This window comes from Mustela erminea, chromosome 13 (genome assembly GCF_009829155.1).
Source record: "Mustela erminea isolate mMusErm1 chromosome 13, mMusErm1.Pri, whole genome shotgun sequence".
Lineage (NCBI taxonomy): Eukaryota > Metazoa > Chordata > Mammalia > Carnivora > Mustelidae > Mustela > Mustela erminea.
The window spans coordinates 36,112,812-36,139,349 of NC_045626.1; the positions used below are offsets into that span (position 1 = coordinate 36,112,812).

The window sequence follows — 26,538 nt, forward strand, 5'->3', positions numbered from 1 at the left end:
TTCCTTAAAGCTAGGGACAAGCCTTTCCTTTCCGTTGGTTGGAATGTAAAGACCGTGGCAAGAGGCCAAGCAGCCATCCTGGATGGTGAAGAAGCCACACACTGAGGACTGCAGACAGCAAAGAAAAAGAGCCTAGGTTCCTGATCATGCTGAGAAGTCTCGCTGCCCATCCTGATCTGCCCACCTTGATTCCTTCTTTTCCCCCCCAGAGAGAGCGAGAGCATACGCCCAAGAGCATGGAGGGGCAGACGGAGGGAAAGAATCTTAAGCAGGCTCCACACCCAGCATGGAGCCCAACATGGGGCTCAATCCACGACCCTGATATTGAGTGGAAATCAAGAGTTGGGATGCTTAACTGACTGGGCCACCCAGGCACCCCTACCTTGATTCCTTTTGAGAGAAAACTTCCACCTTGAACAAGCCAGAAAGAACATTTGGCGTTTTCCCTCACACACAGCTGAATGGAAGTCAGGATGATCTACTAGTTTTACCTCCATGCGGACATGAGGGGAACTGCTTACCCATACTTACTGCCAGCATGAGCCAGGATCAAACATGCTTCTGATGCCTCAGGTCCAGGTTCCAATCCCCACCTAAGGGCCTTGAGAAACACGCAGGGGTTTGTACAAAAAGTAGTTCACAGAAGGCCTGGCTTTCCTTAAACCACTCAGGATTTTTTGTGGTGGTCAGAACTGCTAATTTAAGAGAGAGAATGAGTCTCTCCTTTCACTTCATTCCTGAGTTTGGAGTCTCCCCCCAATTCCCACATTCCCCCTTTGGAATCCATAACCAACTCTGCTTCCCCTGTGGTTATTGGGAAGTGATCCGGCTCTGTGCTTTACAAGGTAAAAATGTACTCTGAGCAATCCGACTACCTCTCCCCATGTCTAGGAAAGTTGTGCAGGTCCGAAGATAGCAACTGCTTAGGCAGGCGCTGGGCATTAATCTGAGCTCTGATGCAGTGAATCAGGCAGAGAAGTGAGAGGTCGGGGAAAGCGGCAGGGCAGGGCAGGGCCTCTGAAATCCTCCTCCACTCCTCTGGAGCGAAGTTCTAAGAGATCCTTTTTGCTTTAGATATGATGAACAATGTGGTTCGTAATACGGTATGGTCCGAAGGGTACTCCTTTAGAAGATTAAGAGGCGTGTGAGACCACAGCGCATGTGTATGACTTACAGTGCAGAGCGCCCCACTGTACAGCAAGTCCTCGCGGCGCTTACTGAACTGAACACTCGGGGCTTACCAAGGAAGACGCTTCAGGACAACTTACGAAAACTGCCTAATACAAACCCAACTGACAAATTAAAATAAGAACCATAAATTCAGACTCTCTGAGACTAGGCCTATTTCCAGGGATGCTTAGGGGGTTGAGTTCTGTGCATAAAAATGTTCTAAACTTTTCTCCAACTTTGAGTTTACCGTGGGTGTTTAGGAAAAGAATACTATACTGCTAAATTTTGAGATTTTGTTGAGATTAAAAGTAAAAATATACTCTGTGCTCTAAATTTTGTAGTACATTAAATTATTTAAAAAAAAAAATGTTCTAAACACCAAGTTAGCTCAGTGAATGTGCTCTGGAATCCCACATGCATGGGATCCCTGCATGCCAGGGGGGTGGGGGAAGACTCAGCTCCGTCAGCTGATAAGCAAGGAAACCATCCTTCAGGGCATCCTGGGGTCTGAGGTTGAGAATTCAGATTCTCCCTGCTTTGGTGTATGCACACACACATGTGCCTGAGGGTATTAGACTAGTTTATACAGACTCAAGAGTCTAGAACTGCACAGTCCAAATATGGATGGCCACTAGTGACATGTGGCTACTGAGCACTTGAAATGGGCTGGTCCAAACTGAGACAGGCTCTAAGTGTAAAATACACTTCATATTGTATAAGGACTTTATATAAAAAAATATAAAATACCTCAACTATCTTTTATGTTGTATATGTGAAATGATACTATTTTGGATATACTGGGTGAAAAGATGTCACTAAAATAAATTTCACCTATTTGTTTTTACTTTTATTATTTAGCTATGAGAAATTTTTAAAAATTACTTATATAGCTCAAATTGTATTTCTATATTTCTAGAAATACTGGATAATGCTGGACTAGAAATCTCGATTTAGACAAAATACCACATCTCCTTTGGAAGCAAAATGTCGCATTAGATCATGGCAAACTCCAACCAAGAAAGTCCTCACCTCTCCGCTTCCAGCATATTTATTATGCATAGTATTCATTTCACTGCCAATTTCCCAGATGACTCTGGGTCAGGGAAAGCTTCCACTCTCATGCCAGTTTCCCCTGAGCTTGACCTCCCTCCACCCAACTCCCAAAGCTCCCAACTCTTGTGGCCCATGTCCCAAACTTCTGGCATACCCAACATTCTGTTTCTGGCATCTTCTTCTTCCTTCTGCTCCCGCTACACACTCACCCTTGGGGCATCCTTTCTCTCGTGACTCACGTATGTGACCTCACATCAACTCAAGACGATTCAGACACAACTCTCCTTTTCAGCCCCTACATCTATCAGGGTAAATGTCAGCACAGTCTGCTTTTAGTCCAACTGTAAAAGAAGAATCTGTGTACTTTTAAAGAATACAAGAAAGAACTGACTACAGTTCAAATTCACAACTGCCTGCCAAATTCCTGGCAAATGGTGGGTGTGCACGGGAAGAAAGGTCAAGACCACACAAAGTGTAGTCTGTTTATTTACAAAAGCTGTTAAAATAAAAATTGAGTACTCTGGGTTTTATCTCTTTTTATTTTCTGCGTCCTCTCTTTGAAGAGGGTAATAAATAATGAAATGTCCCAAAGAAGGGCATATGAAAAGATGAAAAGGCCCAAAATAACACAGAATCAGGCAAATTCACTCATAAAGAACGAACGGAGGTTGGGGAAGCCAGGGTGGCTCCGTTGCTTAAGCCTCTGTCTTCAGCTCAGGTCATGACCTTGGGATGGCGCACCCCATCAGGTTCCTTACTCAGCGAGGAGTCTGCTTCTCCCTCTCCCTCTGCCTGCTGCTCCCCTGCTTATGCTCTGTCTGACAAATAAAATCTTTAAAAAAAAAAAAAAAAAAAAAGAACAAGAGTGGTTCTTAATCTGGGACACAGGGATGCAGGTCTGAATCCCTGAAAGTGTGGGCCAGGTTCTGAGGGTGTGAGCGTATGTCTGTCTGTGAGGAAAGAGTGTGCAGCTTTCGTCAGATTTCAAAGGATCTGTGACCCAGTAAGCACTACTGCTATAGGATTTAAAAATTAAACTCAATGAAATTATAAGGTAAAGAAAGTCGTCTATTTACAGGATAAATATCTTCAGACACCAATGACCACATGCCTGTAGTTATTAAGCCCATCACAATGCACATCTGTCAACTTTGTATATCTTCACAGTGTGATCTTCACCACAACTTGCGAAGTGTAACCATTCGGCGCCTTCTGCTTCATTCTGTTCAGTTTTTCCATTATAATTCTTCCAGCATAATTTTTTGATAGCAAGTGTATGACTTTGGCTAAAACAAAGATAGAGAAATCATGAAAGGAACGTATGCTAGGACTATGAAATATTTTACCAATGTATTAATTTAATTACCTTGCCCTTGCTATTAATGTTTTTTTCCTTGCTCAGCTATATTTTATTTTATTTTATTTTATTTTTTATAAACATATATTTTTATCCCCAGGGGTACAGGTCTGTGAATCGCCAGGTTTACACACTTCACAGCACTCACCAAAGCACTATTAATGTTTTTAATATGAATTGAAGTCAAAACCTGAAAATCAAAAGGTTCAGGTTTTACAGAAAGAAGCAGTCCTATAAATGCAGCGAACAAAATTATGGCTGCCAGAGCAGAGCACGAGGAAGGGTTAGGCAGAGTGGATGAGAGGGAGATTCAGGCTTCTAGTTATGGAACAATTAAGTCACAGGAATGAAAGGCACAGCATGAGGAATACGTCAATGACACTGTAACAGTGACATTAACAGGGACAGATGGCAGCTACACCTGGATGAACATAGCATAACATGTAAAATTGTAAAATCACTAAGAAGTACACCTAAAACCAATGTAATACTATATATCAACCATATTCAAATAAAAAAAAATTGTAAAAATTTAAAAGTACAGGTTTTTAAAACACCATCACTAATACTTCAGCAATTTTATTCTAAAGTTGAAAACATCTTACTCTATTTAAGTAAAACTATCAGACTAAATCTTACCTACTGACAAAAGACACCACCAAAAAGAGCAAGAAACAATGAATCCCTGTCAATTTTTTTAATGATCAGAGGAATTCATGAAATGGCTATTAAAACCAGTCTTTCAGATAACATTACTAAATGTGTTTCTTTTTAAGGAATTCAGACTTGCAACACATTCAAAATTATTTTATTCTTTTGACATCCCTGTGACATATATGGACTCTTACATTTTTACTGCTGGGTAAGAAAAGATAAAAAAATATTTAATAAATTGCCCAATGAAACAATCTTGGTCTCCAATGTGACCTCTAACTGCATGACCTTGGGCAAGATGCTCTTATTAATGCTCCTTCAACCCCATGACAGGGCTAGAATGCTACCAAACACAGATTATTAATCCCTAAAAAATATAATAAAACCTAAAAATTTAACCTGCAATCAGACCTCCAAACTAAAGACAAATAAAGTTAAAAATTTAAGTAGGTTTGAAGGCAGCAAGCCCTAAAAACAATACCAGAGCACACAAATTATACTTCCAGATGCTGAGAGCCTACATGTCACCAGATGCACTCTCAGGATGAAAGGGAGGAAAGAAATAAAACCTTGAGGTGATGAAACACATTTTAAAAATCAGCATACCAGAACCTATGCAACCACATGACTGTGAGCCCTTGCGAGTGGTCCCTCTGGAGGTTACACACACTTCGACAATGCTACTGTAATCAGTGTTTCCTGAAATTCTTCCCAAGGCAATGCTCCCACACTTTACTGGCTGTGACTTGAGCACTTATCTCAATGACAGTGCATCTTTCATGAGTCTGGCTCTGATTATTAAAGGCAGTCCAGAGTCATCAGGAGAGGAGCTTTATAAATGAAACCAATACCAAACTTTTAAAAAAATGAAGTGAGTAAAATTGTAACAGGTATTTAATTGGTTTTCTTGCACCACCAGTAAGCTGGCTCTAAACACGATTCCTCAACAGAAGTCTGAAAAATATTTTAAATGACACCGACATGACCAGAATTTCATTTATTATTGATAATATTAAAGATCTCTCATTTCTGGGCTCCTGGGTGGCTCAGTGGGTTGAGCCTCTGCCTTCAGCTCAGGTCATGATCTCAGGGTCCTGGGATCGAGTCCCACATCAGGCTCTCTGCTCGATAGGGACCCTGCTTCCCTTTCTCTTTCTGCCTGCCTCTCTGCATACTTGTGATCTCTCCCTGTCAAATAAAGAAGAAAAAGAAAAAAAAACTTGACAAACCATAAGAGACTCTTAATCTCACAAAAGAAACTGAGGGTTGCTGGGGGCAGGGCACGATAAAAGGAAGATGAAATGAAGGGAGGGGAGCTCAGGAAGAGAGAAAATTTCAAATGCCTAGAATATGGAATTTTCATTGGAGTACCTCCCTCTTCAGTAAGCAACAGTATGAACTATTTCAATTGCTAAACCCACCATCAGAGGTGGGAGAGAAGCCAAAAAGGCAGCAGGAAAAGTCTGAGTTTTAACCAATACATTATGAGCACAAACATGCTTTGCCAGTAAGGAGACAGACTCCCCTGGTTGAAGTATCTTATAAAAGACATGTGCTCACAGGTCTCTCTCCACCAAGCCCATCATTTTCATCATGATACTGTCATTTGGAATTATATTTGACATTCTATTTTGAATAGTGCAGATATATGAAGGTTGAAGAATCCAAAAAAAAAAAAAAAGAAATCTGATAGAATGAGGTTAGTGATTTTTTGATAATTTAGCCATTTTTAAAGAATAGTTTGGGTTAAAAATTAGATTGAAAAAAGATCCTGCAATCTAAGGGGGGGGGGGTGTGTGGTTTGTAAACATCAGGTGTTCTAAGCCAGCTTAGGAAGTAAGAGCCCAGGCCCGGGGCATAAGGCTCAGGGAGCAATTCCTATGCATGAAAGCAGGCATGTGACTTTGAGGGGCACTGGGCATTTTGCTCCACCATCTGAACTGAAGTGTTCAAACACAAGATGAGGCTACCAAAACACAATCTATAATGTTTAAAAAAAAAACACCCACATTTTTAATCCAATTTTATTACAAATCTACAATAGTCACTTTCTAGATGACATGAAAATCACTTTCATCTCAAATGTGTTGTCTATAAAGATATTATGCAAACAAGCAATCTGTTCAAGCAAATTTTAATAACCAAGTGCAATATAGTAACAAACATTAATTTCAAGAGACTACCATAGTACTACTTAGTGGTAAGCACCACGAATAGAGATTTGTGTCCCTCTCCATGTAAATCTGGCATAAATTTGCCACTAAAGACAAATACTGTATGATCTTACATATAGAATCTTCAAAAAATAAAACCAAAAACTCATAGGAAAAGAGATCATATTTATGGTTACCAGATGCAGAGGGTAAGAGGAGAGGGAATCCCAGGAAGGTGGTCAAAGGTATAAATTCCCAATTACGAGACAAGTAATACTAGGCACGTAATGTACAACATGATGACCTCCATGGACCCTGCTTTGATGTATACGGACTTGTTAAGGGAAGAGATCCTAAGAGTTCTCATTACAAGGAGAGATTTCTTTCCTTTATTCGTTTTTTCTCTCCCTTTTTATTGTATCTATATGAATAAATGGATGTAAATTAAATGTGGTAATGTTTCATAATGTATGTAAATTCTGCTATTTGCCATAAACTTACACGTCACCTGTATGGATTACTTCTCAATAAAATTAGAAAAAAACTGCCACTATAAACCTTGATGCTTTGGGTGCCTGGGTGGCTCAGTTGGTTCAGTGGCCAACTCTTGATTTTTGCTCAGGTCAAAATCTCAGAGTCCTAGAATCCAGCCACATCTGACTCCCCTGCTCAGCAGGCAGACCCCTCCCTCTCCCTCTGCGACGCCCGCCCCCCCGCCCCACACACTCTTTCTCAAATAAATAAATCTTTTGAAAAAAAGACTTATAAAAGATCAACTTATTTTATAAAAACTAATTAAAACTCAATGTTTTGTAACAAATACATTTGTAATTTGTGTAATTTTAACAAAATCTAATCTGATGGAAGTAAAAATAATAAGAAAATACCTTTGACTTGTTTCTACACAGTGGGTCCAGTCATTTATTTCTGGAACTTGATCAGTCTTTTTCCAGGTGTATAGACAAACCTTTCCACACTCTAATCCTACTGCAACAACATACCTGTTTTTAAGGGCGGAGGGGAAGACAGTGATTAATTAGCATCAATTTCTGTTATCTCCGTCATTGCTCTATCAGAGTTCTTTACCAGAGTTCTTTCCCATCTGTCTTATAGTAGCTTATAAAAGAAGTGCCAGCCCAGGAGAGAGTGCACTGCTCCTACTGCGCCCTCAGGGAGCCACCTCTCCATCAGGGGTGCACAGTTTTCCCTCTGTTCTCTGCTGGCACACCCACAAGCCAGTGTTTCCCTGGCTGGCTACAGGGGCCCTCATTCTACTGCAGACAGTTGTTATGGCGAAAGCACCACGGTTCTAAATTTGTTGAAATAAGAACCTGTTAGCCACACTCCCAATCCCCATTTTCCCACACTCTGAATGTCATCGTGTTCTATCAATTTAACAATTCCTATAAGAAATGTAAGCATTATGAAAAAAACAGCAATTCAGAAGCTATGAAAATATAAGAGGACTACATATGAAGAAATCAAGTGTGAACAAAACTGTGAAACAAAGCCCCACTCGGAGACTGACCGTTGGGAAAGGTTAAGCAGCGGGCAGACACTGACGGCTGTCACTGCTCCGCCCACGTCCAGGACAGAGGAGCAGGGACCGATGCTGTGCTCCACGGAGTCATCACTGGAGTCGCACTCGCCCCACACAACCACCTAACAGACAGATCAAACTGTAAAACTTTCTCTTTGCAAGGTTTACAGCAATGCATCAGAGTATCGACAGTACAGATAATGCAAAATATTCATTCTAGCATTTACTGAATGCCTCATTTACATTTGCAGCTGATGTTCCAGGATTTCAGAGTACTGCAAGCATCACAGAGAAGCCACGGGGTAGCAGACCCAAGTCTGTGAGACCGCAATTACCTAAATGTGCTGGTCCAAACAGGGACTGCCCCTGCCCAGAGACCAGGGATTGTCCAGGACACTCTTTTATACTCAGGAAACCAGTTCTGACCTAGGGAGAGTCTATCGGTCACATCCTCATTAAGAGGCTCGTGCACATGTCCAAGACAATACTACACATGCATGGGGACCAGTCCAGCCCTGGCTTTTCCTCTATACCACAGCTGCTCAGGGAAACGACTCACCAGGCAGGAGGGCCTAATTGTGACGATACCCTGCGTGAGAAATGACACTTCCCTAGAAGGTTTAGGCGTTAACTGACAGGCGGCCAGGGCCAGGATCCCTGATAACACGGAATCAGGACAGCTAAGATAAAATAGCACTGACATTCTGCTCTGCAGTCTTTGCAGACATGACTTCTGTAAAACATCCTAAAATAAGACAATTAACCACAAAAGCATCTGTCCATGTCATGGGGAAGGGGCAGTTAAGACCTAAGCCCCCAGATGTCAGTAAAATAAGGACCATCAGCATGTGGACATTAACGTAATAGGTAGACAGATACATGACCAAAGCCCTGATCAGCACGACTCAGCACACCCTGTTTAAAAAAGTTCTGCAAAATGGGGCGCCTGGGTGGCTCAGTGGGTTAAGCCGCTGCCTTCGGCTCAGGTCATGATCTCAGGGTCCTGGGATCGAGTCCCGCATCGGGCTCTCTGCTCAGCAGGGAGCCTGCTTCCCTCTCTCTCTCTCTGCCTGCCTCTCCGACTACTTGTGATTTCTGTCAAATAAATAAATAAAATCTTTAAAAAAAAAAAAGTTCTGCAAAAGACCTCATAAAACCCCCTAAACTTAGAAACTCCAAGGGCAACCCACTAGGGTCCCCCTCCCCCTCTGGGAGCTTTGTACTCTTGCTCAATAAACTTTGCTTCGCGGTCCATCACTTGTCGTCTGGTCTACCTCTTCCTTCTTCGAAGCAACTGACCAAAAACCGCAGGCACTAAGGGGACATAAAATCCTAAAACAGAAGCTCATGTCTCCAAGGGATGTGACTAGTCACAAAGAAACAGAGTGAAGTGCAGTGGACAACACTTACAAAATTCAGGTCAAAGCAAGATGCCCAGTAGGAGGCTCTGACCAAGTAATCAGAAGTGTACTTCTGAGAATGTGTGCTGGGTGACACTCCGTCCGGTTCAGGCCTGACACATCCCTGGGAGCCCTGGTGGCAGCACGTGCGACTGCGTAGAGGGCAGAAGCAGTTCTGCTCCCTCGGTGGTCAGCACAGCACAGCACAGCAAGGTGGCACCCGGGGAGAAGCGGACCGGTAAATGGACGCAAGTGACAGTCTAAAAGAAACGGGTTAGAGGGGCGCCTGGGTGGCTCAGTGGGTTAAGCCGCTGCCTTCGGCTCAGGTCATGATCCCAGGGTCCTGAGATCGAGCCCCACATCGGGCTCTCTGCTCGGCAGGGAGCCTGCTTCCCTCTCTCTCTCTCTGCCTGCCTCTCTGTCTACTTGTGATCTCTCTCTGTCAAATAAATAAATAAAATCTTTAAAAAAAAAAAAAAAGAAACGGGTTAGAGGCTGACACTTCAGTGTTTCACTGAGTGACATGTCCACACCAGCCCTCTGCTTTGGTAATTTGCACCATGACAACTGGAAAGGGCAGGGAGAGGAAAGGAAACATTCAACTGCCTCCCCACCTCTGGTCTGCAGAAAAAGGAGAAGAGTATTTTAAGGAGTGTGAGGACAGCAGAGACCAGAGGCCGGGGTGAGGGAAGCAGTCAAGAACCCGTTCCTCTCTGAATTGTTTTGATTTTTTTAAAGCTTAGGAAACAAACACACACACACACACACACACACACACACCCATATACACTGCTTCCTCCACTGAATGAAAAGGCGATAATCCTCTATTATAGAGGAAAATTTTAATTCATAGAAGTATGAAAAAGAAAAGCCAACTGTTTTCCTCCTGATGCCCCTCCACCCCCTCCTGCTCTTCTACATTGTTAGTCTTCAACCATTTCATTCACTACTTCTCCCTCACTGGGGCCCTTTGATGAACACCATGTGTCTGAAAGGTTTTCTTTTCATATGTGGTATTTCAGAGAAATGTATTTATAGCTTTTAACAAGGAAAGCCTTTTTATGCATGCAATTGAAAAACACAGAAGAAATACATAGATTATTTTTAATTTTATCAGAAAGTCAGGATAATGTATTTTCTATCCAAATATACCTGTATTATTATTTTACATTTGAAAAATTCTAAGTTAAAAAAAATTACCTTTTTGTCCCGACTCCCAGTGAAGAAATACTTGCTATCGGGACTCCAATCACAAGACCAAATAATTCTACTGTGCACAGCAGTTACCTTGTTGGTGAAGGCGAAGAGGCTGAAAACTGGGTCTGAAAGAAACACCACACACACTGCTCACAAGGCAGACAGAGCTGGTTTCATCTAGTAGAAATCTATGCTTACGTGTCATACACATCACCCCCTGTAGCAATCAATTTACACATAGGGACATTTACAACAGACCTGGCTGCTGGCCCTCAGCAGAAGGCTCCGGGCATACATGTACTCTTCCAGGAGGGAATGCTTTTATGTTACTAGTCATTCTCCAGTGACTGGTGACAAACATCTTCCAGGCACTGAACTAAAATTTCAACTGTATAAGAAGCCTGAGCAATTTAACTTTCCTCAGCAAGTAGCCAGATTTACACATAAGGAAAAAAGATTACCGTACTCTTACATAATGGGAAAAAAACCTCAAATAAACAAAAACCTTAAAAAAACCTTTGCCCTTGTAAGATTTAAGTGTCAGGTAAACTTCTAGTCTTCATATGGACTACACCTAAAAAATAAAGTTAAAAATAAAAAATAAAATTATAAAAAAATAAAATTATAAAAAAATAAAATTGTAAGTAATTTTTACTTTATTAATCTGTAATCCATAAAGATACAAGAGATTAATGGATGTATCATTAGTGTCACATTAACTTTTTAAAAAGTAAAGGCTGCATGTTAGGAAATCACTCATTGCAAAAGAAATCAGTTTACTCTAACCTCTAAAATACAAGAAACTAAGAGACTAGGAATATCACAAGATCAAACTGCTTGCAAGTTATACCAATGGAAAACTAAAACACAATTAAACAACACAAAGATATTTTAAACCCTCTATAGATTTTACCCAAAGAAATCGGGGGAATCAAAACAGGCCATGCACCAACAACACAAAAGTTTCCATCCCCTTTTTGTTTTTAATTTATGCCAGGCTCAGAGGAAAATGCAAGGTGGGTGTTAATATCCTGCCCAGGGGTCATGGTATTCACAGATGGATACCTAAAATGCCCTTCCTAACTACCAAAGTGACGGGGTAAGAAGGAAAAAGGTAAAGATAATGGTCCTTCTAATAATTTTCATAATTTAATTGTATCTTCATTATTCCTGTCCTATAAAATCCTAGCTCAGAATATGGCACCCATTCAGTCTTACATTGCCATTCTCTTTTATCAATCCACAAAAATCTATGTTTTTTAGATTTTTATGTTTCTGTTAATGGAGATGTCTGAATACATGCCATCCTGACTATATAATCACAAGATCACTGCATTTAAATCTTACAAGGAAGGTTCAAGTCTTCCTCAGAACACAACTCTGAAAGACCTCACAACAGTGAGACTCTGGCCTTCACCTTGTTATTACTTCTAGTCCTCTTTACCTAGTAGTTCCACAAGGTAGATAAAATGAACATAAGTGTTTCACTAATAATCTTCCAACTGGAAGATGGTTTACCTAAGTCAGGCGAGATTATGTCTTGCCTTTTCCACAGTGACCAGGTTCGATCTCTGGAAACAGCTAGTAAGAACTTGTCGTTGGGTGAGAAGGCCATCTGCGTGACAGTCAAACTGTGAAAAACTAAATTCTGCACCTGTTTCCAAGATGTAGTGTTCCAAAGAATGATGGCTGCATGTTCTTTCTTAGCTGCCTGGAGAACAGAGATCAAACAAGCAATTTAAGTAGAAACAGACTGGAAAAAGAACTCATATTTTTTAAAATAACATGCTGTTACTATAGGTATATTGTATGTATCTGTATAAATAGGGGAAAATTCTGAGGCAATACATACTACAAGCAGAATAATCTCCAGGAAGAGGAAGACTGGGATTAGACTAGGTGACTCATCCGAGACAGACACCATCATCACAGTGTTTAAATGTTTTGCAAGAATACGTGTGTCTGTTAATTTGTAATTAAGAGTCTGGGGCGCCTGGGTGGCCCAGTGGGTTAAAGCCTCTGCCTTCGGCTCAGGTCATGATCCCAGAGTCCTGGGATCAAGCCCTGCATCGGGCTCTCTGCTCAGCAGGGAGCCCGCTTCCCTTCCTCTCTCTCTGCCTGTGTCTCGGCCTACTTGTGATCTCTTTCAAATAAATAAATAAAATCTTAAAAAAAAAAAAAAAAGATAATGGCCCCAAAATTCCCAAATTTGATAAAAACAATAAACATACAGAGATCCAAGAAGTTCAGTAAAACCCAAGCACAGCCAACATGAAGGAAATTATATCAACAATAATCAAATTGTTTAAAACCAGCAATAAACATAAAATTGCAGTGGGAGGAGGAAAAAAACCCCATCATCAAGAAACAAAAAAATTATAGCAGACTCTCATCAGAAAAAATGCAAATAGGGGCACCTGGGTGGCTCAGGGTGTTAGGGCCTCTGCCTTCGGCTCAGGTCATTGTCCCAGAGTCCTGGGATCAAGCCCCACAGCGGGCTCTCTGCTCAGCAGGGAGCCTGCTTCCTCCTCTCTCTCTGCTTGCCTCTGCCTACTTGTGATCTCTGTCACATAAATAAAATCTTAAAAAAAAAAAAAAAAGCAAATAAAAAAAATGGGGCTACATCTTTAATGTACTCAAAGTAAAACCAACAATTTCTTACCCACTATAAAAATCATTCAAAAATTAGGGAGAGACACATCTGTCAGACAGGCAGAAGCTCAAAAAATTCATGATCAGCAGAAATGCATTACTAGGAATGTTAAAAAATAGCCTTTAGGCAAAAGAAAATGGTATCTGCTGGAAATTTTTTATTTAAATCTCTTCAAAAGGTAACTGACTGCTCAAAGGAAAAATGACAAGATCTTGTCAGATTTCTTTGAAGAAGTGTCCAACAATACCAAAGAGTAGGGGGAAACAAAAGTACACTTCTATGAAGTTCTTAAATCTTATATGAAATAGTGCAACATTACTTGGAGGCAGACTGTGGCAAATGACAGAGGTGTAGTATGAGATGAAAGACAACCAATAAAATAACACAGTGGTTGTATCTACTAACCAAATAAAAGAAATAAAATGGACTCATAAAAAGCAATAAAGCAATCAATCAATCCAAAATAAGTAAAATGAAACAAAGAAAGGATGGATGAAATAGAAAACAAATAGCAAGATGAAAGATTTAAATCCAAGCATATTATGTTAAATGTGCCCCTGTTAAAATGGAAGATTATCAAGATGAATAAAAAAAGCAAGATCCAACTGTACGCTGCCTTTAAGAAACCCACTTGAAAACAGCTTAAAGTACAAGGACGGAAAAAGATACATAATTCAAGCACTTCTCAAAAGAAAGCTGGAGTGGCTCTATGAGCATTGGACAATGTAGACTTGAGATCAGAACACAACACACTGCCAAAAATAGAGAGGATTGTTCTAATTTCTAAAACAAGTCAATCAAGAGAACATAACAAATCATAAATGTTTTAACAACAGAGCTTTAAAATATATAAAGTAAAACTGACTGAAATACAAGGATTAAAAGATAAGCCTGCAATTATAGTCAAAGATTTCAAAATGCTACTCTCAATAAAAACTGAGAGGATGAAGACGACATGAATACTATCAACCAATTTGACGTAATTCATATTTTCAGAACACTCCACCCAACAGAAACAGAATCCACATTCTTTTCAAGTAAACATGGAAATTTACCAAGATTAAATTTCAGGACTCAAATCATACTATGTTCTCTGACCACAATGAAATTAAATTAGAAATCAAGAGCTACTTGGGAAACATTCAGTATATGGAAACTAAATAATAAATCTCAAAAAAACCTATAGGTAAAAGACAAAAATCAAAGGTAAATTAAAAAACATTTTCAGTTAGGTGAAAATGAATAGACTGCATCAAAATTTATGGAATGCCCCAAAAATAATACTTAGCAATTTACAGCTCTCAACACCTATATTAGAAAGATCTGAAATCAGTGGTCTCAGCTTTAACCTTATTAAACTAGAAACAGAAAAGGAAATGAAATCTAAGAAAAAAATAAACGGGTGCGTAGGTGTGGCTCAGTCAGTTAAGTGTCTGCCTTTAGCTCAGGTCATGATCCCAGGGTCCCTGGATTGAGTTCCACATAGGGCTCCCTGCTCCGCGGACAGCTTGCTTCTTCCTCTCCCTCTGGCCCTCCCCCTGTTCCAACTCGTGTGCTCTCTCACTTAAATAAAATCTTAAAAAAAAAAAACAAACAGCAAAAATCAAAGAAATAGAAACAAAAACAGAAGAAACAGAAGCAGAGGAAAGAAAATCAAAAAGCTGGTTATTTGAAAATATCAAAGAACAATTACCATTATTTTCCTGACTAATTCTCAGAATGCTTCCCTCACCAAAACAAAAAGTGCCAGGGCACAGGGTGAGGTGTAAGATCTCAGGGTCCTGGGATAGAGCCCCGTTTTGGAGTCCCTCCCTGCTCAGTGGGAAGTTTGCTTCTCCCTCTGTCCCTCCCCCAACTTGTGCATGCTCTCTCTCTCAAATAAATAAAATCTTAAAAAAAAAAAGTGAATAGATCAACAAATTGTAATGTATCTGTACATGGGAAAACTACTCAGCAATAAAAAGAATAAACTGCTCACACATGCAACAACACGGATGAACCCCAAATTCTTATACAGAATGAAAGCAGCTGGACCACAAAAAAGAAAAGAAAGGAGAGAACATACAGTAGGATGCCATTTATATAAATTTTAGAAGATGCAAAGTACTCTATCATGACAGAAAGCAGATGAGTGGCTTCCTAGGGATAGGGCAGGAAAGGGTAAGAAGGGACAAGAAAGAGGACTTACCAAGGGGCAGAGGAAAATTTCTGGGGTTGATGGCTACATTCATTATCTTAATTGTGGTTATGATTTCACGAATATAAACAAATATGTCAAAACTTTTCAAACTGTCCACTTTCAACACGCAATTTATAGTATGCAAATAACACTAAATGAAGCTGTTAAAAATGTTAGTTTCAGGTGCCTGAGTGGCTCAGTCAGTTGAGCGTCTACCTTCAGCTCAGGTCATCATCCCAGGGTCCTGGGATCCAGCCCCATGTAGGGCTTCCTGCTAGGCAAAGAGCCTGCTTCTCCCTCTTCCTCTGCCACTCCCCTTGCTTGTTCTCTCTCTCTTGCCCTCTTTCTCTCAAATACAAAAAAAAAGTTAATTTCAAAGGGAGATACATCCTATCATTTGCCTCACCAATAAAAACCAAATGTGTGGGTAACATCCTCCATTCAAGAAACCCAGCTACCTTCAGGTAAACTTTCAGATTTAAACTTTCCAAGCCACACCTCTTTTCTACTGTTTACTAAAATATGAAATACACAGAAAAAGCATACAAATAACAATAAGAAAGTGGTACACATTTGCTACAAGCAAGCCCATGTGAAAATGAAAAATAACCAATTAATGACTGACAGTGCCCAAAGCTAAAAATAAATTAGCTGCTCAATAGAAGCATGGCTATTGCTGCTACTAAGCTCTATTCCTTCCACAGGCCCCATAACAAAAGGAAGTAGTCTCAGTACCATCCTCACAGAGGGGACAACCAGCAAAGAACATGAGGCAGGAGGGGTATAGCAGTATTTCTTTCTTTCTTTCTTTTTTTTAAAGATTTTATTTATTTGACAGGGAGAGAGTAGGCAGAGAGGCAGGCAGAGAGAGAGGGGGAAGCAGGCTCCCTGCTGAGCAGAGAGCCTGATGCGTAGCTTGATCCCAGGACCCTGGGATCATGACCTGAGCTGAAGGCAGAGGCTTCAACCAATGAGCCACCCAGGTGCCCCAATCTTTTTTTTTTTTTTAAATAAACGTTTGTTTATTTATTTGACAGAGATCAAAAGGAGGCAGAGGCAGGCAGAGAGAGAGAGAAGGAAGCAGGCTTCCCGCAGAGAAGAGAGCCTGATGTGGGGCTTGACCCCAGGACCCTGGGATCATGACCTGAGCAGAAGGCAAAGGCTTTAACCTACTGAGCCATCCAGGTGCCCCTAGGCGCCCCAATCTTATGATGACTCAATACAGGTGGTGGCAAGAAGTCACAATAAAAGCAGAGAGAGGGGCTCAAGAGATAGGCAGCGCAAGTCATCAGCTTAAAACGAGTAAATTTTAGAAAATGTAGGGAAATATGTGGGTCTCAGCCCTTTCAGACACTCCACAGAATATGGGTAAACAGTGAACTGTGAGTTTGAGATCACTCTCCCAGGCAGAAGCTTGAAAAGCACTATTCCGCAGTGCCACGTGCTAAGAAGCCAGCCTCACCCTGCCTCATCCCCTCCCTGGCATGGGCTGAGGGACTCCACTCCCTCCAGGCAGTACCATGTCTGCTTCTGGACAAACTGTCAGATGGAGCGGAGCACGCTGGCTTTGACCTTCTCATTCTCCCCTGTCTTCAGGACTCCCAATTATTTCAATTTATTGCATTTTGGGGGTCATTTAAAAATACCTCATTAAATAAATCAACTTAAACCAAGTATTTAAGAACAAATGCATGTGGCTGAAACAGACTTAAAATCCAACAGACAAAAAAAACCTACAGATTTTTTTTTTTTTCAAATTTATATATTTTTTAAGTAAGCTCTACACCCCTTGTGGGGCTTGAACTCACAATACGGAGATCAAGAGTCACGTGCTCTACTAACTAAGCCAGCCAGGTGCCCCTCAGTTGCAAGCTGTTGAAGGGACAGAAGGAAAATGAGTCTGCGAAAGCAAGATTCAGAAAAAAGCAAGTTCCAGTGGCCTTTCATGGAGCATTCCGCCTCCATCACCACAACTTTAAGAGCCTGACGACTCAAGTAACATGTGAACAAATGGAGTAAGAAAGTAAAATTCCCTACCTTACATGCTGAGGCAAGCAGAGTCTTTGAATTGCTACAAGCAACACAAAATATTTCATAACCATGTCCATATCTAAAATTTAAAAAGAAAAAAAAAAGGCATAACCCTATATTAGTATATGTCCCTAATCTCAGGCTGCAGTTTTAAAATGTGAAAAGAACATAAATCTCTCTAACATACAATTCTTTTAGGGACATTATGTTTCTGTCTAGGCAAACATTTAGGGAAAAAACAGAGAGACTGGCAAGCTTCCTAAAAGTGATCTTCCTGAGTAAAATGCCAGCTTCCTAAAAGTGATACAACTTATTCAAACAATAAGATTAAAATATGAATTTTAACCCCTAACCAGCCAGTACAACAAACAATAAATCCAGAAAAGTTTTGATGGAGAACCACAAAAGGGAAAAAAACAAAAACAGAATAATAAATCTTAAAAGTCCTTTTCAGAAAAGAAAATAAATGTTATATTTCTCTACTTTAAAAATGAAGACCAATAAACAAATCCAGTAAATAGAATACATAAGTAATATAAAAATCTATGTGAAGGTCAATTCTTGCCCCTTAGGAAGGCCACTGAAGATTTTTAGATGGGAATGGGGGGGAGAATGTAGGTAAAAGGAAAGCAAAGGAGAAAATCAAATTATGAGGAGAAAAAATATCACAAGTTAGGACAGAATCAGATCAAAGATCTTAGCACAGTTTAACTTACAGTTTTTGAACTTCAGGCCATAAAGTATTCTGCAGAAGATGATCCTCAGTGGGAGGTTCTATAATAAATGTAAAGCACTGCAATTATTTTTTTCAATTTTCATGTTAATAAGTGAATTCTATAGCCTTTACTTAGGTCAACAGTTAACAGGTACCACACTATATGTACTAATTATTCTATTAAATCACTTTTTTACCACTTCTTACCAGTAAGTACGGAGGGGTGAGAGGCCATTTGTTGATACTCAAAACTAGTACTAGTTAACAGTTCCTCTTCATCAGAAGGCTGAGAAGCTATATCTCCTAGTTTAAAAGAAACACATTAACATCATGAATTAATCCCCATATGTCTATGACCTATGCACATCCCAATATTAAGACCATCAGAAAGCAGAGGCACCTCAAAGTACTGATTGTACTTCAAAGATGCATCAGTGTGATTCCAAAGCCAAGGGTATTTCTGCTACTCCAGTATTTTCCAAATGTGCTCCTTGAAGCACCAGTCAATTCCATAAAGATTCCTTCCTTTTTCTTTGACCTAACATTTCCCAAACTGATAATCAGACAAATTCTTCAGGCTAGCCGCAGCAGCATGTGCAGTGGGAGTGCTCCATGAAACACACCCTGTGAAAGCTGCACCGATTTCAGGGCCTATGTATGGGCAGAGTACTCAGCATGGAATGACTGATGGAAAAAGCAGAGCATGTATTGTGATTCAAATAAAGAAAAAAATCAGGGACATTTAGGTGGCACAGTCAATCAAGCGGCCGACTCCTGGTACTAGCTTGGGTTGTGGGTATCGAGGCACACTTCAGGCTCTGCACTCAGCAAGGGGTCTGCTTGAGATTCTCTCTCCCTCTGCTCCTCCCCACTTCTCTAAAATAAATACATGAATCTTTAAAAAGTTATTAAAAAAATCAGTAATGAACATGAGATACATGTTATGCAAGTGTAACTAGGTTTTTAAATACCACTATGGATTCACAAAGTTTGGACACTTCAAGCCTTACCCTGAAAGACAGCTTTATTTGATAACCCCAAAGCAGGGACAGTAGCTCCTTCTGGAAGGTCACCGTCTTGCTGGAATAAAAGATATGATATATTTTAAACACTAAAAGTAACCATGACCTCGGGCACACAAAATGTCATGCTCATAAATGCAGAGGAACAATTTAAAGGCCAAGCTGTGTGGATTTTCTGCCCATACTTCCATTTTCCTTGAAACCAACAGATGGAACGCTAAGCAATCACTCTCCAAAGACATGCTGCAGTTAACCCCCAACCCGCCACACCCAATCCACAAAGTCAGCTTATCCTCTCAACCATAAGCTTGCCAAACCCTAAGAGCTGCGGGAGTTTCAGAGTCTGATGAAGAGTGCACTACTCTGGTTTCTAGCAAAGAATGGACTGAAAATGGCATACCCAAGGCTCTACTTCCAAAAGTCTCCCAAGCACATCCCTAATGATGCTCATGCAAAAACCTGTTTTCTAAAAAGGCACACAGTATTTTTCTTAAACATATTTAAATAACTCAATATTTAAAAAATTTTTTTACAGAGTGCCACTGAAATGCCAATAAACTGCTTCTGCCCTGCAATTTATATCAAATTGTCTCACAAAAAACTATATGCTAACCATCAACACCGGCACATGCTCATATGCTAAGAGCATTTCTCACAATTTAGGCTCTCATACAGGAGCTGGAACCCAACACAAACAGGTGCAGTGGGAATTTAAGCCATCATCAAGAACAGCTACCCAGGACATGAGAGGCTGCACGCTTTGTCTCAGAAACCAAGAAAAACAAAAAGAGCCACAAAAGGCACTCCTACAAACCTAACCCCACATTCACAATGGGAACAAATTCCAAAATACAGCAAGAGGCTTTCCAGCCTAAGGAATCTCTGTATCTTAGGACACGGAATTGAGCGTATACCTGGAGCAAAGCTCTTGTGGAATCCTAGAATCACATTTTGATCCCTAGAACTGAGACATCCTGAAACTAACTGCCCTTCCACCCCCGCAGCTCTATATAATAATCCCAATCAAGACTTCCCTTTTGATCTCATTCCCACTGTCTCTTATGATTAGAAACAAGCAAAACAGGACCTGAGATCTTCACACAATAAAAAAAGCCTGTGTCATGGGTGCCTGGGTGGCTCAGTGGGTTAAGCTGCTGCCTTCGGCTCAGGTCATGATCTCAGGGTCCTGGGATCGAGTCCCACATCGGGCTCTCTGCTCAGCAGGGAGCCTGCTTCCTTCTCTCACTCTCTATCTGCCTGCCTCTGTGCCTACTTGTGATCTCTGTCTGTCAAATAAATAAAATCTTAAAAAAAAAAAAAAAAAAGCCTGTGTCATGAGGTGCTCAGCAAACACTCAGGGAAACGAAGTTGCGAGTTTATTTCAAATAACTTTCTTACCCAGATTGTATTAGTTGCCCTGCCTTCAGAGCCTCCAGGCTCAAAGACATCCTGTTTTCCCATAACATTTTCCACCCCAAAGTATTTTTCAGGACTTTGTTTAGGGACCCTCCAATAGCACCCACTGATCTAAATTGTGCCTGCCTCCCCAGGTCCTCCAGCGCTTGACTTTTTCTGTCTCTCCATTTCCCTGGATACACTACTCTTCATCTGAATAGCCTGGGCTACCCTGCTGCTTCCTCACTCTCTCTCCTTCCTTCTGACTATCAAGTGTACTTACCCTTTGCAATCTCAGACCAAATTTGTGACCCATCTCTAAGTACAGTAAAGAACCATGTAATGCTCATGCTTCTGTATAACACAACTATCTTCCTAATTTCCCTTCAAAACTACTTCATAATTTTCATAACTTATGTATTTTTATAAGCAGCTCAAATCTTCTGTAAAGAGTATAAACATAAAAAAACTTACCTTTTCAAAATCCAAATGAAGTGCCATTAAACATTTTCTCATTACCTTATTTCAGTCCTTTTTCTTCTATGAATAATTTACTTTTACCACCAAAAAAATCAATGGTCTCATCTAGTAATTCCAAGTACTTCAGTTCCACTGTTCCCTACCTCTAACCTACAGCTACATGGAAATCTCCCTGGAAATATGACCTATCTCGGGGCACCTGGGTATCTCAGTTGGCTAAGCAACTGCCTTTGATTCAGGTTATGATCCCAGTGTCCTAGGATTGAGCCCCACATCGGGCTCTCTGCTCAGCAGGGAGTCTGCTTCCACCTCTCTCTCTCTGCCTGCCTCTCTGCCTACTTGTGAGCTCTGTCAAATAAATAAAATCTTTAAAAAAAAAAAAAAGAAAACAAAATATGACCTATTCTATATTGTTTTATTGTAGGCACTTAACACAGTGATGATACAGGGTATTCCTGCCTTGATTTAACATTGTAACTCTTTACAGTGTTTTAGGCTACTTTTTAAAAAAATTTTCTGGTTTTAACATTTAAATTACTGCATGCCACAGTGTGCACAGAAGTTTTATCAAGCTGATTTGACTTTTTTGTTACCCTTTGAGAAGGGGAACGGTCAGAAGGAGAAGCAGACTCCCCATGGAGCTGGGAGCCCGATGTAGGACTCGATCCCAGGACTCTGGGACCATGACCTGAGCTGAAGGCAGTTGCTTAACCAACGGAGCCACCCAGGCACCTGAGAAAAAAAAATTTTAAATGAAGTACGTGGATTTAGTTGAAACATTAGAGAAATACTCACATTACAAAGCAAAAGATTCAGTGACTGGCCCGTAATGGCACAAAAGTTTTCCACAAAATTCCGAGGTGCAGAAAATACTCGAAGAACTTTTTCATCTGCTCCAGATACAAACTGAAACCGACTAATCATTGCCAAACATTTCAGGTCATATCCATGTATCTGAGGCCTGGCAATTTCATGCCACGTCACCTGGGTATTAAAATAGGATTAAAAAAAAATGATCATACATTTCAGAAGCCAAATTCTTTTCAACAAGCAAAATATCAGATGCACAATTTTTTATTATGCCATGGAAATATGACCATAGACCGTATTCATCGGTGTTGTTTAACGCTAATTCAATCCTTTTTGTTACTGAATAGTATTCCCTTGTAAAGTTAGAAACACACACACACAACACACACACACACACAATCTTGTTGATCCATTCACATATGATAAGACACGTAGGTTCTTTCCACTTTTTGTCTTTTACTGAAAAAGAAGTTGTGACCATTTCTGTACAAATCTTTGTATGAACATGGACTTCTATTTTTCTTGGGTAAACGCCACCTGTGAGTAAACTAGCTGGATGTTATCACTGATACATATTTAAATTTTTAAGAAACTATCAAACTGTTTCCCAAACAGGCTATACATTTCACAATCCCACCAGCAGTGTACAAGAATGCCAGCTGCCTGCTCCCTCATCAACACTTGGTACAGCCTTTAAATCATTTTGTTAAGTGTATAATGGTATCCCATTGTAGCTTTACTTTACATTTCCCTAATGACTAGGGTTCAGAATCTTTTCCTGTCCTTATTTCCTTATACCTTCTGTGAAGAAGTATCTGTTCACATCTTTTGTCCATTTTCTTACAGAATTCTTCGTTTTCCTATTACTGAGTTCTCAGATGTTCGTTACACACCCTGGATCTCAATCGCTTATTAGAGATTTGCTTGGTAAATACTTTCTCCCAGTTTGTAACTTTTCATTTTCCTGACAGTGTCTTTCAAGGAGTAGAATTTTCATATTTTGGTGAAGTCCAATTTATCTGTCTTTTTAGTGGATGATTAATAAACAGATTTCACTAGTTTTCAAGGACTGACTCACAGTCAGTTCTAAGAACTTTTGTCAGAGATTGAAGCTGAGTAGACAAGCTTTCTCTACCATACTGCACAGTTCAGTGGCTTGCCACTGGTAAGTGTAGTTGCAATTTCTTGAGCTCAGGGCAAAGAATAAAAAGTCTATTGAACAAAAGTCACCCTCAATCACTATTACCTAATAGTATATATGACTTTAGAAATTAGCTTTTACTGTAGACTTTACATTGTTTCCTAATATTAAGCATAAAATACAAGGGATAAGTGAATTTTTATGCAGATAGCAAGTAAATACACTTCAAAAACAACTCTAACACTTAAACTGTCTGAACTGTCAAGAGTATATGTAAGTCTAAGTTTTTAAGAAAATACCACTTCCTACCTGCTGTATCATTCTGCACTCCCACCGGCAACACGTGGGTACTCTGGCTGCTCAGCACCCTTACATCCGCTCCTCACTGCCAGTGCTTCTCACTTTGACCACCCCACAGTGCACAGCGGCCCCATGTCCCATGTCATTGTTTTCACTTGCATTTCTGTAGTGGCTAACAATACTGCCCCACTTTTCACGTGCCCGGGGATGTTTTTATAAAAAATGCATTTACAAAAATGTCAGTCAATGGGCGCCTGGGTGGCTCAGTGGGTTAGGCTGCTGCCTTCGGCTCAGGTCATGATCTCAGGGTCCTGGGATCGAGTCCCGCATCGGGCTCTCTGCTCAGCAGGGAGCCTGCTTCCTCCTCTCTCTCTCTCTGCCTGCGTCTCTGCCTACTTGTGATCTCTCTCTGTCAAATAAATAAATAAAATCTTTAAAAAAAAAAAAAAAAATGTCAGTCAAGTAGGAAGACATTTTACCTGTGATTCGTCTTTTCTCTTCCACGGAGCAAAAAGTCGAGTTGTCTGGTCAGTACCAACAGTGATGATAAACTCTCCTTCTGGATCCCACATTAGGTCTTGGACACCATCAAAGTGTCCTGAAATAACAATCTCTGGGGTCCACTCTCTCTGCAATGGAAGTATTCATGACTCATCAAAATAATCAGAGATCACTACTACTCAGAATCAAGTCTAATCATGATAATGCCCTCCGCCCTCAAGGCTAATGATGGAAAAGACTGAAGCCCCTGAGCAAGGGAAAAAGCTAAAAAAATAAGATGGGATCTTAAAATAATAGGATCCTAAAATAAAAGGACAGGTTTTCCAATCAAGCATATTATAACTTAAAAGTTCAAATGTGTTTCGTCCTTTAAAGCAGTAACCCAGGGGAAATGCCCCTCCATTCATCCCATACTGAATGCCTCCTAGAAGCCAAACACTATTTAACTTTTCTCTGCCTCAAAGAACTCCTCTGTAAAAGAGTTACCAAGTTTGTATGGTTGTTAGGCGAATTAGATGAATTTATATCTGTAAAGCACCCAGAACAATGCAATAAGCAGCACTACATAATAAAGAGTATTAAATAAAATAAGTCAGTAGATTCTGAGTATGTGCCTTTTTTTTTTTTTTTAAGGGTTTATTTATTTTAGGGAGACAGAAAGGAAAAGAGAGTACACCAGCAGGAGGGGCAAAGGAAGAAGGAGAAAGTATCTTAAGCAGACTCCACTCAGCACAAAGCCCGGCCCAGGGCTGTGATCTCACACCCTGAGATAATGACCTGGGCCAATACCAAGAATCGGATGCCTAACCAACTGCACCACCCAGGAGCCCGCTGGCTTTCTTTATCAAGTAAAAGGAGCTGCAGGTGTAGAGAAGAGAGGCTGAATCAAATCTAGCTAGCCCACCTCCTGAGGGAGCCTGTACCAGCAACCATGTAAACAAAGAGAGACAATGAAATATAGAAAATGTCATATGTCTCATCTACAATCATGTTTTGAACAACCTCAAGTAGTGGTAAACAATCTTTGGAGTAAATAAACTTGTAAAAATAGCTAAAAGGTGACCCAAAGTCAAGTATGATGAATACAATCAGTGATTAAGCTAAGCTATTTTCTCATCAAAAAAATTAAAAGGTTGTGACAAAGAAGTGCTATTAATTTCTTCTTCTATGACATAAAAGGTGATTCTAAAGTTAGCACTAATGGGAGTTTCCAAAAAGTTCTGAACAAAGCGCAGCACTTTTGGATTATCAGTACAATTTTGCACTGTAACAGTCCTAAAGTACAGTGTTTGTTTTTAAAATCAGCCCCAAATATAACAGATGTGCCACTCTGGTGTGGGAGGCTGTGCATGTGTGGGGGCAGAGGGTATACGGCAACTCTCTGGACTTCCTGCTCAATTGTTTGTAAACCTAAAACTTCTTTAAAAAATCAAGTCTATTTTTTAAAAGTCACCTTAAATACATGGGGTGCAGGTATTATAAATCTGAAGTCAAATTATAAGCACAAGCAAAGTTCCTTGAATTCTGTCTTCTGGTTTGAGTTTCTTCTTATTCATCTGATGCTTTTATCTATGAAGGCCCTCAAAAACTAAAGCTGAAATATGGCTCAGAGGCACTCTGAGTTAAGAACAAGATTTATCAAGACTTATCTTGATAAATTTATCAAGTTAATAATTTATTAAGTTAAGAACAAATTTAAAAGTGCCTTAGGGACATCTGGGTGGCTCAGTCAGTTAAGCATACTCCAGTTCTTGAGTTTGGTTCAAGTCATGATCTCGGGGTTGTGGGACTGAGCCCGACATCAGGCTTCATACTCAGCAAGGAGTCTGCTTGGGATTTTCTTCCTCTCCCTCTAACCCTCCCCTACCCATGCACATGTGAGCACTCTCTATCTCAATTAAATTTTAAAAATCTTCGGGACGCCTGGGTGGCTCAGTTGGTTAAGCAGCTGTCTTTGGCTCAGGTCATGATCCCAGAGTCCTGGGATCGAGTCCCACATTGGGCTCCTTGCTCTGCAGGGAGCCTGCTTCTCCCTCTGACTCTGCCTACCACTCTGTCTGCTTGTGCTCGCGCTCGCTCTAACTCTCTCTCTGACAAATAAATAAATAAAAATAAAATCTTAAAAAAAAAAATTTTTTTCAAAATCTTCAAGAAAAAAAAGTGCCTTAGCTTATGATCCCCTGGCTCATTCCACAGTAGAAACAGTCCTTTGTTTTTTGGTGTGTGCGTACAGTTGCTACACAATGTTACACTAGTTTCAGGTATATAACATAGTGATTCAACATATCTATGTATTATGCTATGCTCCCACCATTTGATTCATTTAAACAGTCATGGTAAAGCTTCATGACCAAAATCACTTACAGGCAAACAGAAATATGAATTTCTACTACTCGTACTTTAACTGTTAAGGCAGCACATAGTGAATATAACATGTGATTGCTTTATTCTTACTATTCATTCATCCGTGCATTCCACATTATGTACCAGAACACAGGGATAAGGAAGACAGCCAAATCTGTTCTCACAGAGCTTACAATCTAGTAGAGAAGCCAGGCAATTATATAACGGATTTCCATAAAGTATGATAAGGGCTCACCATGTAGCATGTAGGTTTTCTACCAGTTCTAGTTAAAACAGCAGTTCTCAACTGTTTTTCTGCCATAACCCCCTGAAGGATGATATTTCCAGTGAGGCAACACTTATTTGGACAATAGTCAAGGTTATGTTCTGTTATCATCAAGGCTACTAGTTTCATTCTTTTTCTTCACATCAGAAAAGTATATT

General features: G+C 40.2%; 1 protein-coding gene and 1 long non-coding RNA gene across 5 annotated transcripts in view; one reads left to right on the forward strand and one right to left on the reverse strand.

Annotated features, from left to right (window-relative positions):
* The first annotated feature begins 317 nt into the window (after positions 1-317).
* On the forward strand, positions 318-2,748 carry LOC116572032. Its single transcript, XR_004278094.1, has 2 exons — positions 318-845; positions 2,087-2,748. It is a non-coding gene; the product is annotated as an uncharacterized LOC116572032 (long non-coding RNA).
* ELP2 (elongator acetyltransferase complex subunit 2) overlaps positions 2,693-26,538 on the reverse strand; it is a 42,121-nt gene continuing 18,275 nt past the window's right edge. For 2 of the 4 annotated variants that reach the window (XM_032310697.1, XM_032310696.1), the window contains exons 12-22: positions 23,730-23,879; positions 21,795-21,983; positions 19,113-19,182; positions 18,310-18,405; positions 18,104-18,161; positions 17,394-17,466; positions 12,043-12,235; positions 10,528-10,649; positions 7,916-8,049; positions 7,275-7,388; positions 2,693-3,509 (exon numbers count right to left, since the gene is read on the reverse strand). In XM_032310697.1, coding sequence (XP_032166588.1) covers positions 3,353-3,509; positions 7,275-7,388; positions 7,916-8,049; positions 10,528-10,649; positions 12,043-12,235; positions 17,394-17,466; positions 18,104-18,161; positions 18,310-18,405; positions 19,113-19,182; positions 21,795-21,983; positions 23,730-23,879 — 1,356 coding nt within the window. In that variant the 3' untranslated portion in view covers positions 2,693-3,352. Of the gene's footprint in view, positions 3,510-7,274; positions 7,389-7,915; positions 8,050-8,157; positions 8,585-10,527; positions 10,650-12,042; positions 12,236-17,393; positions 17,467-18,103; positions 18,162-18,309; positions 18,406-19,112; positions 19,183-21,794; positions 21,984-23,729; positions 23,880-26,538 lie in introns of those variants that run through there. The other 2 variants (XR_004278092.1, XM_032310698.1) reach the window with 2 other exon arrangements.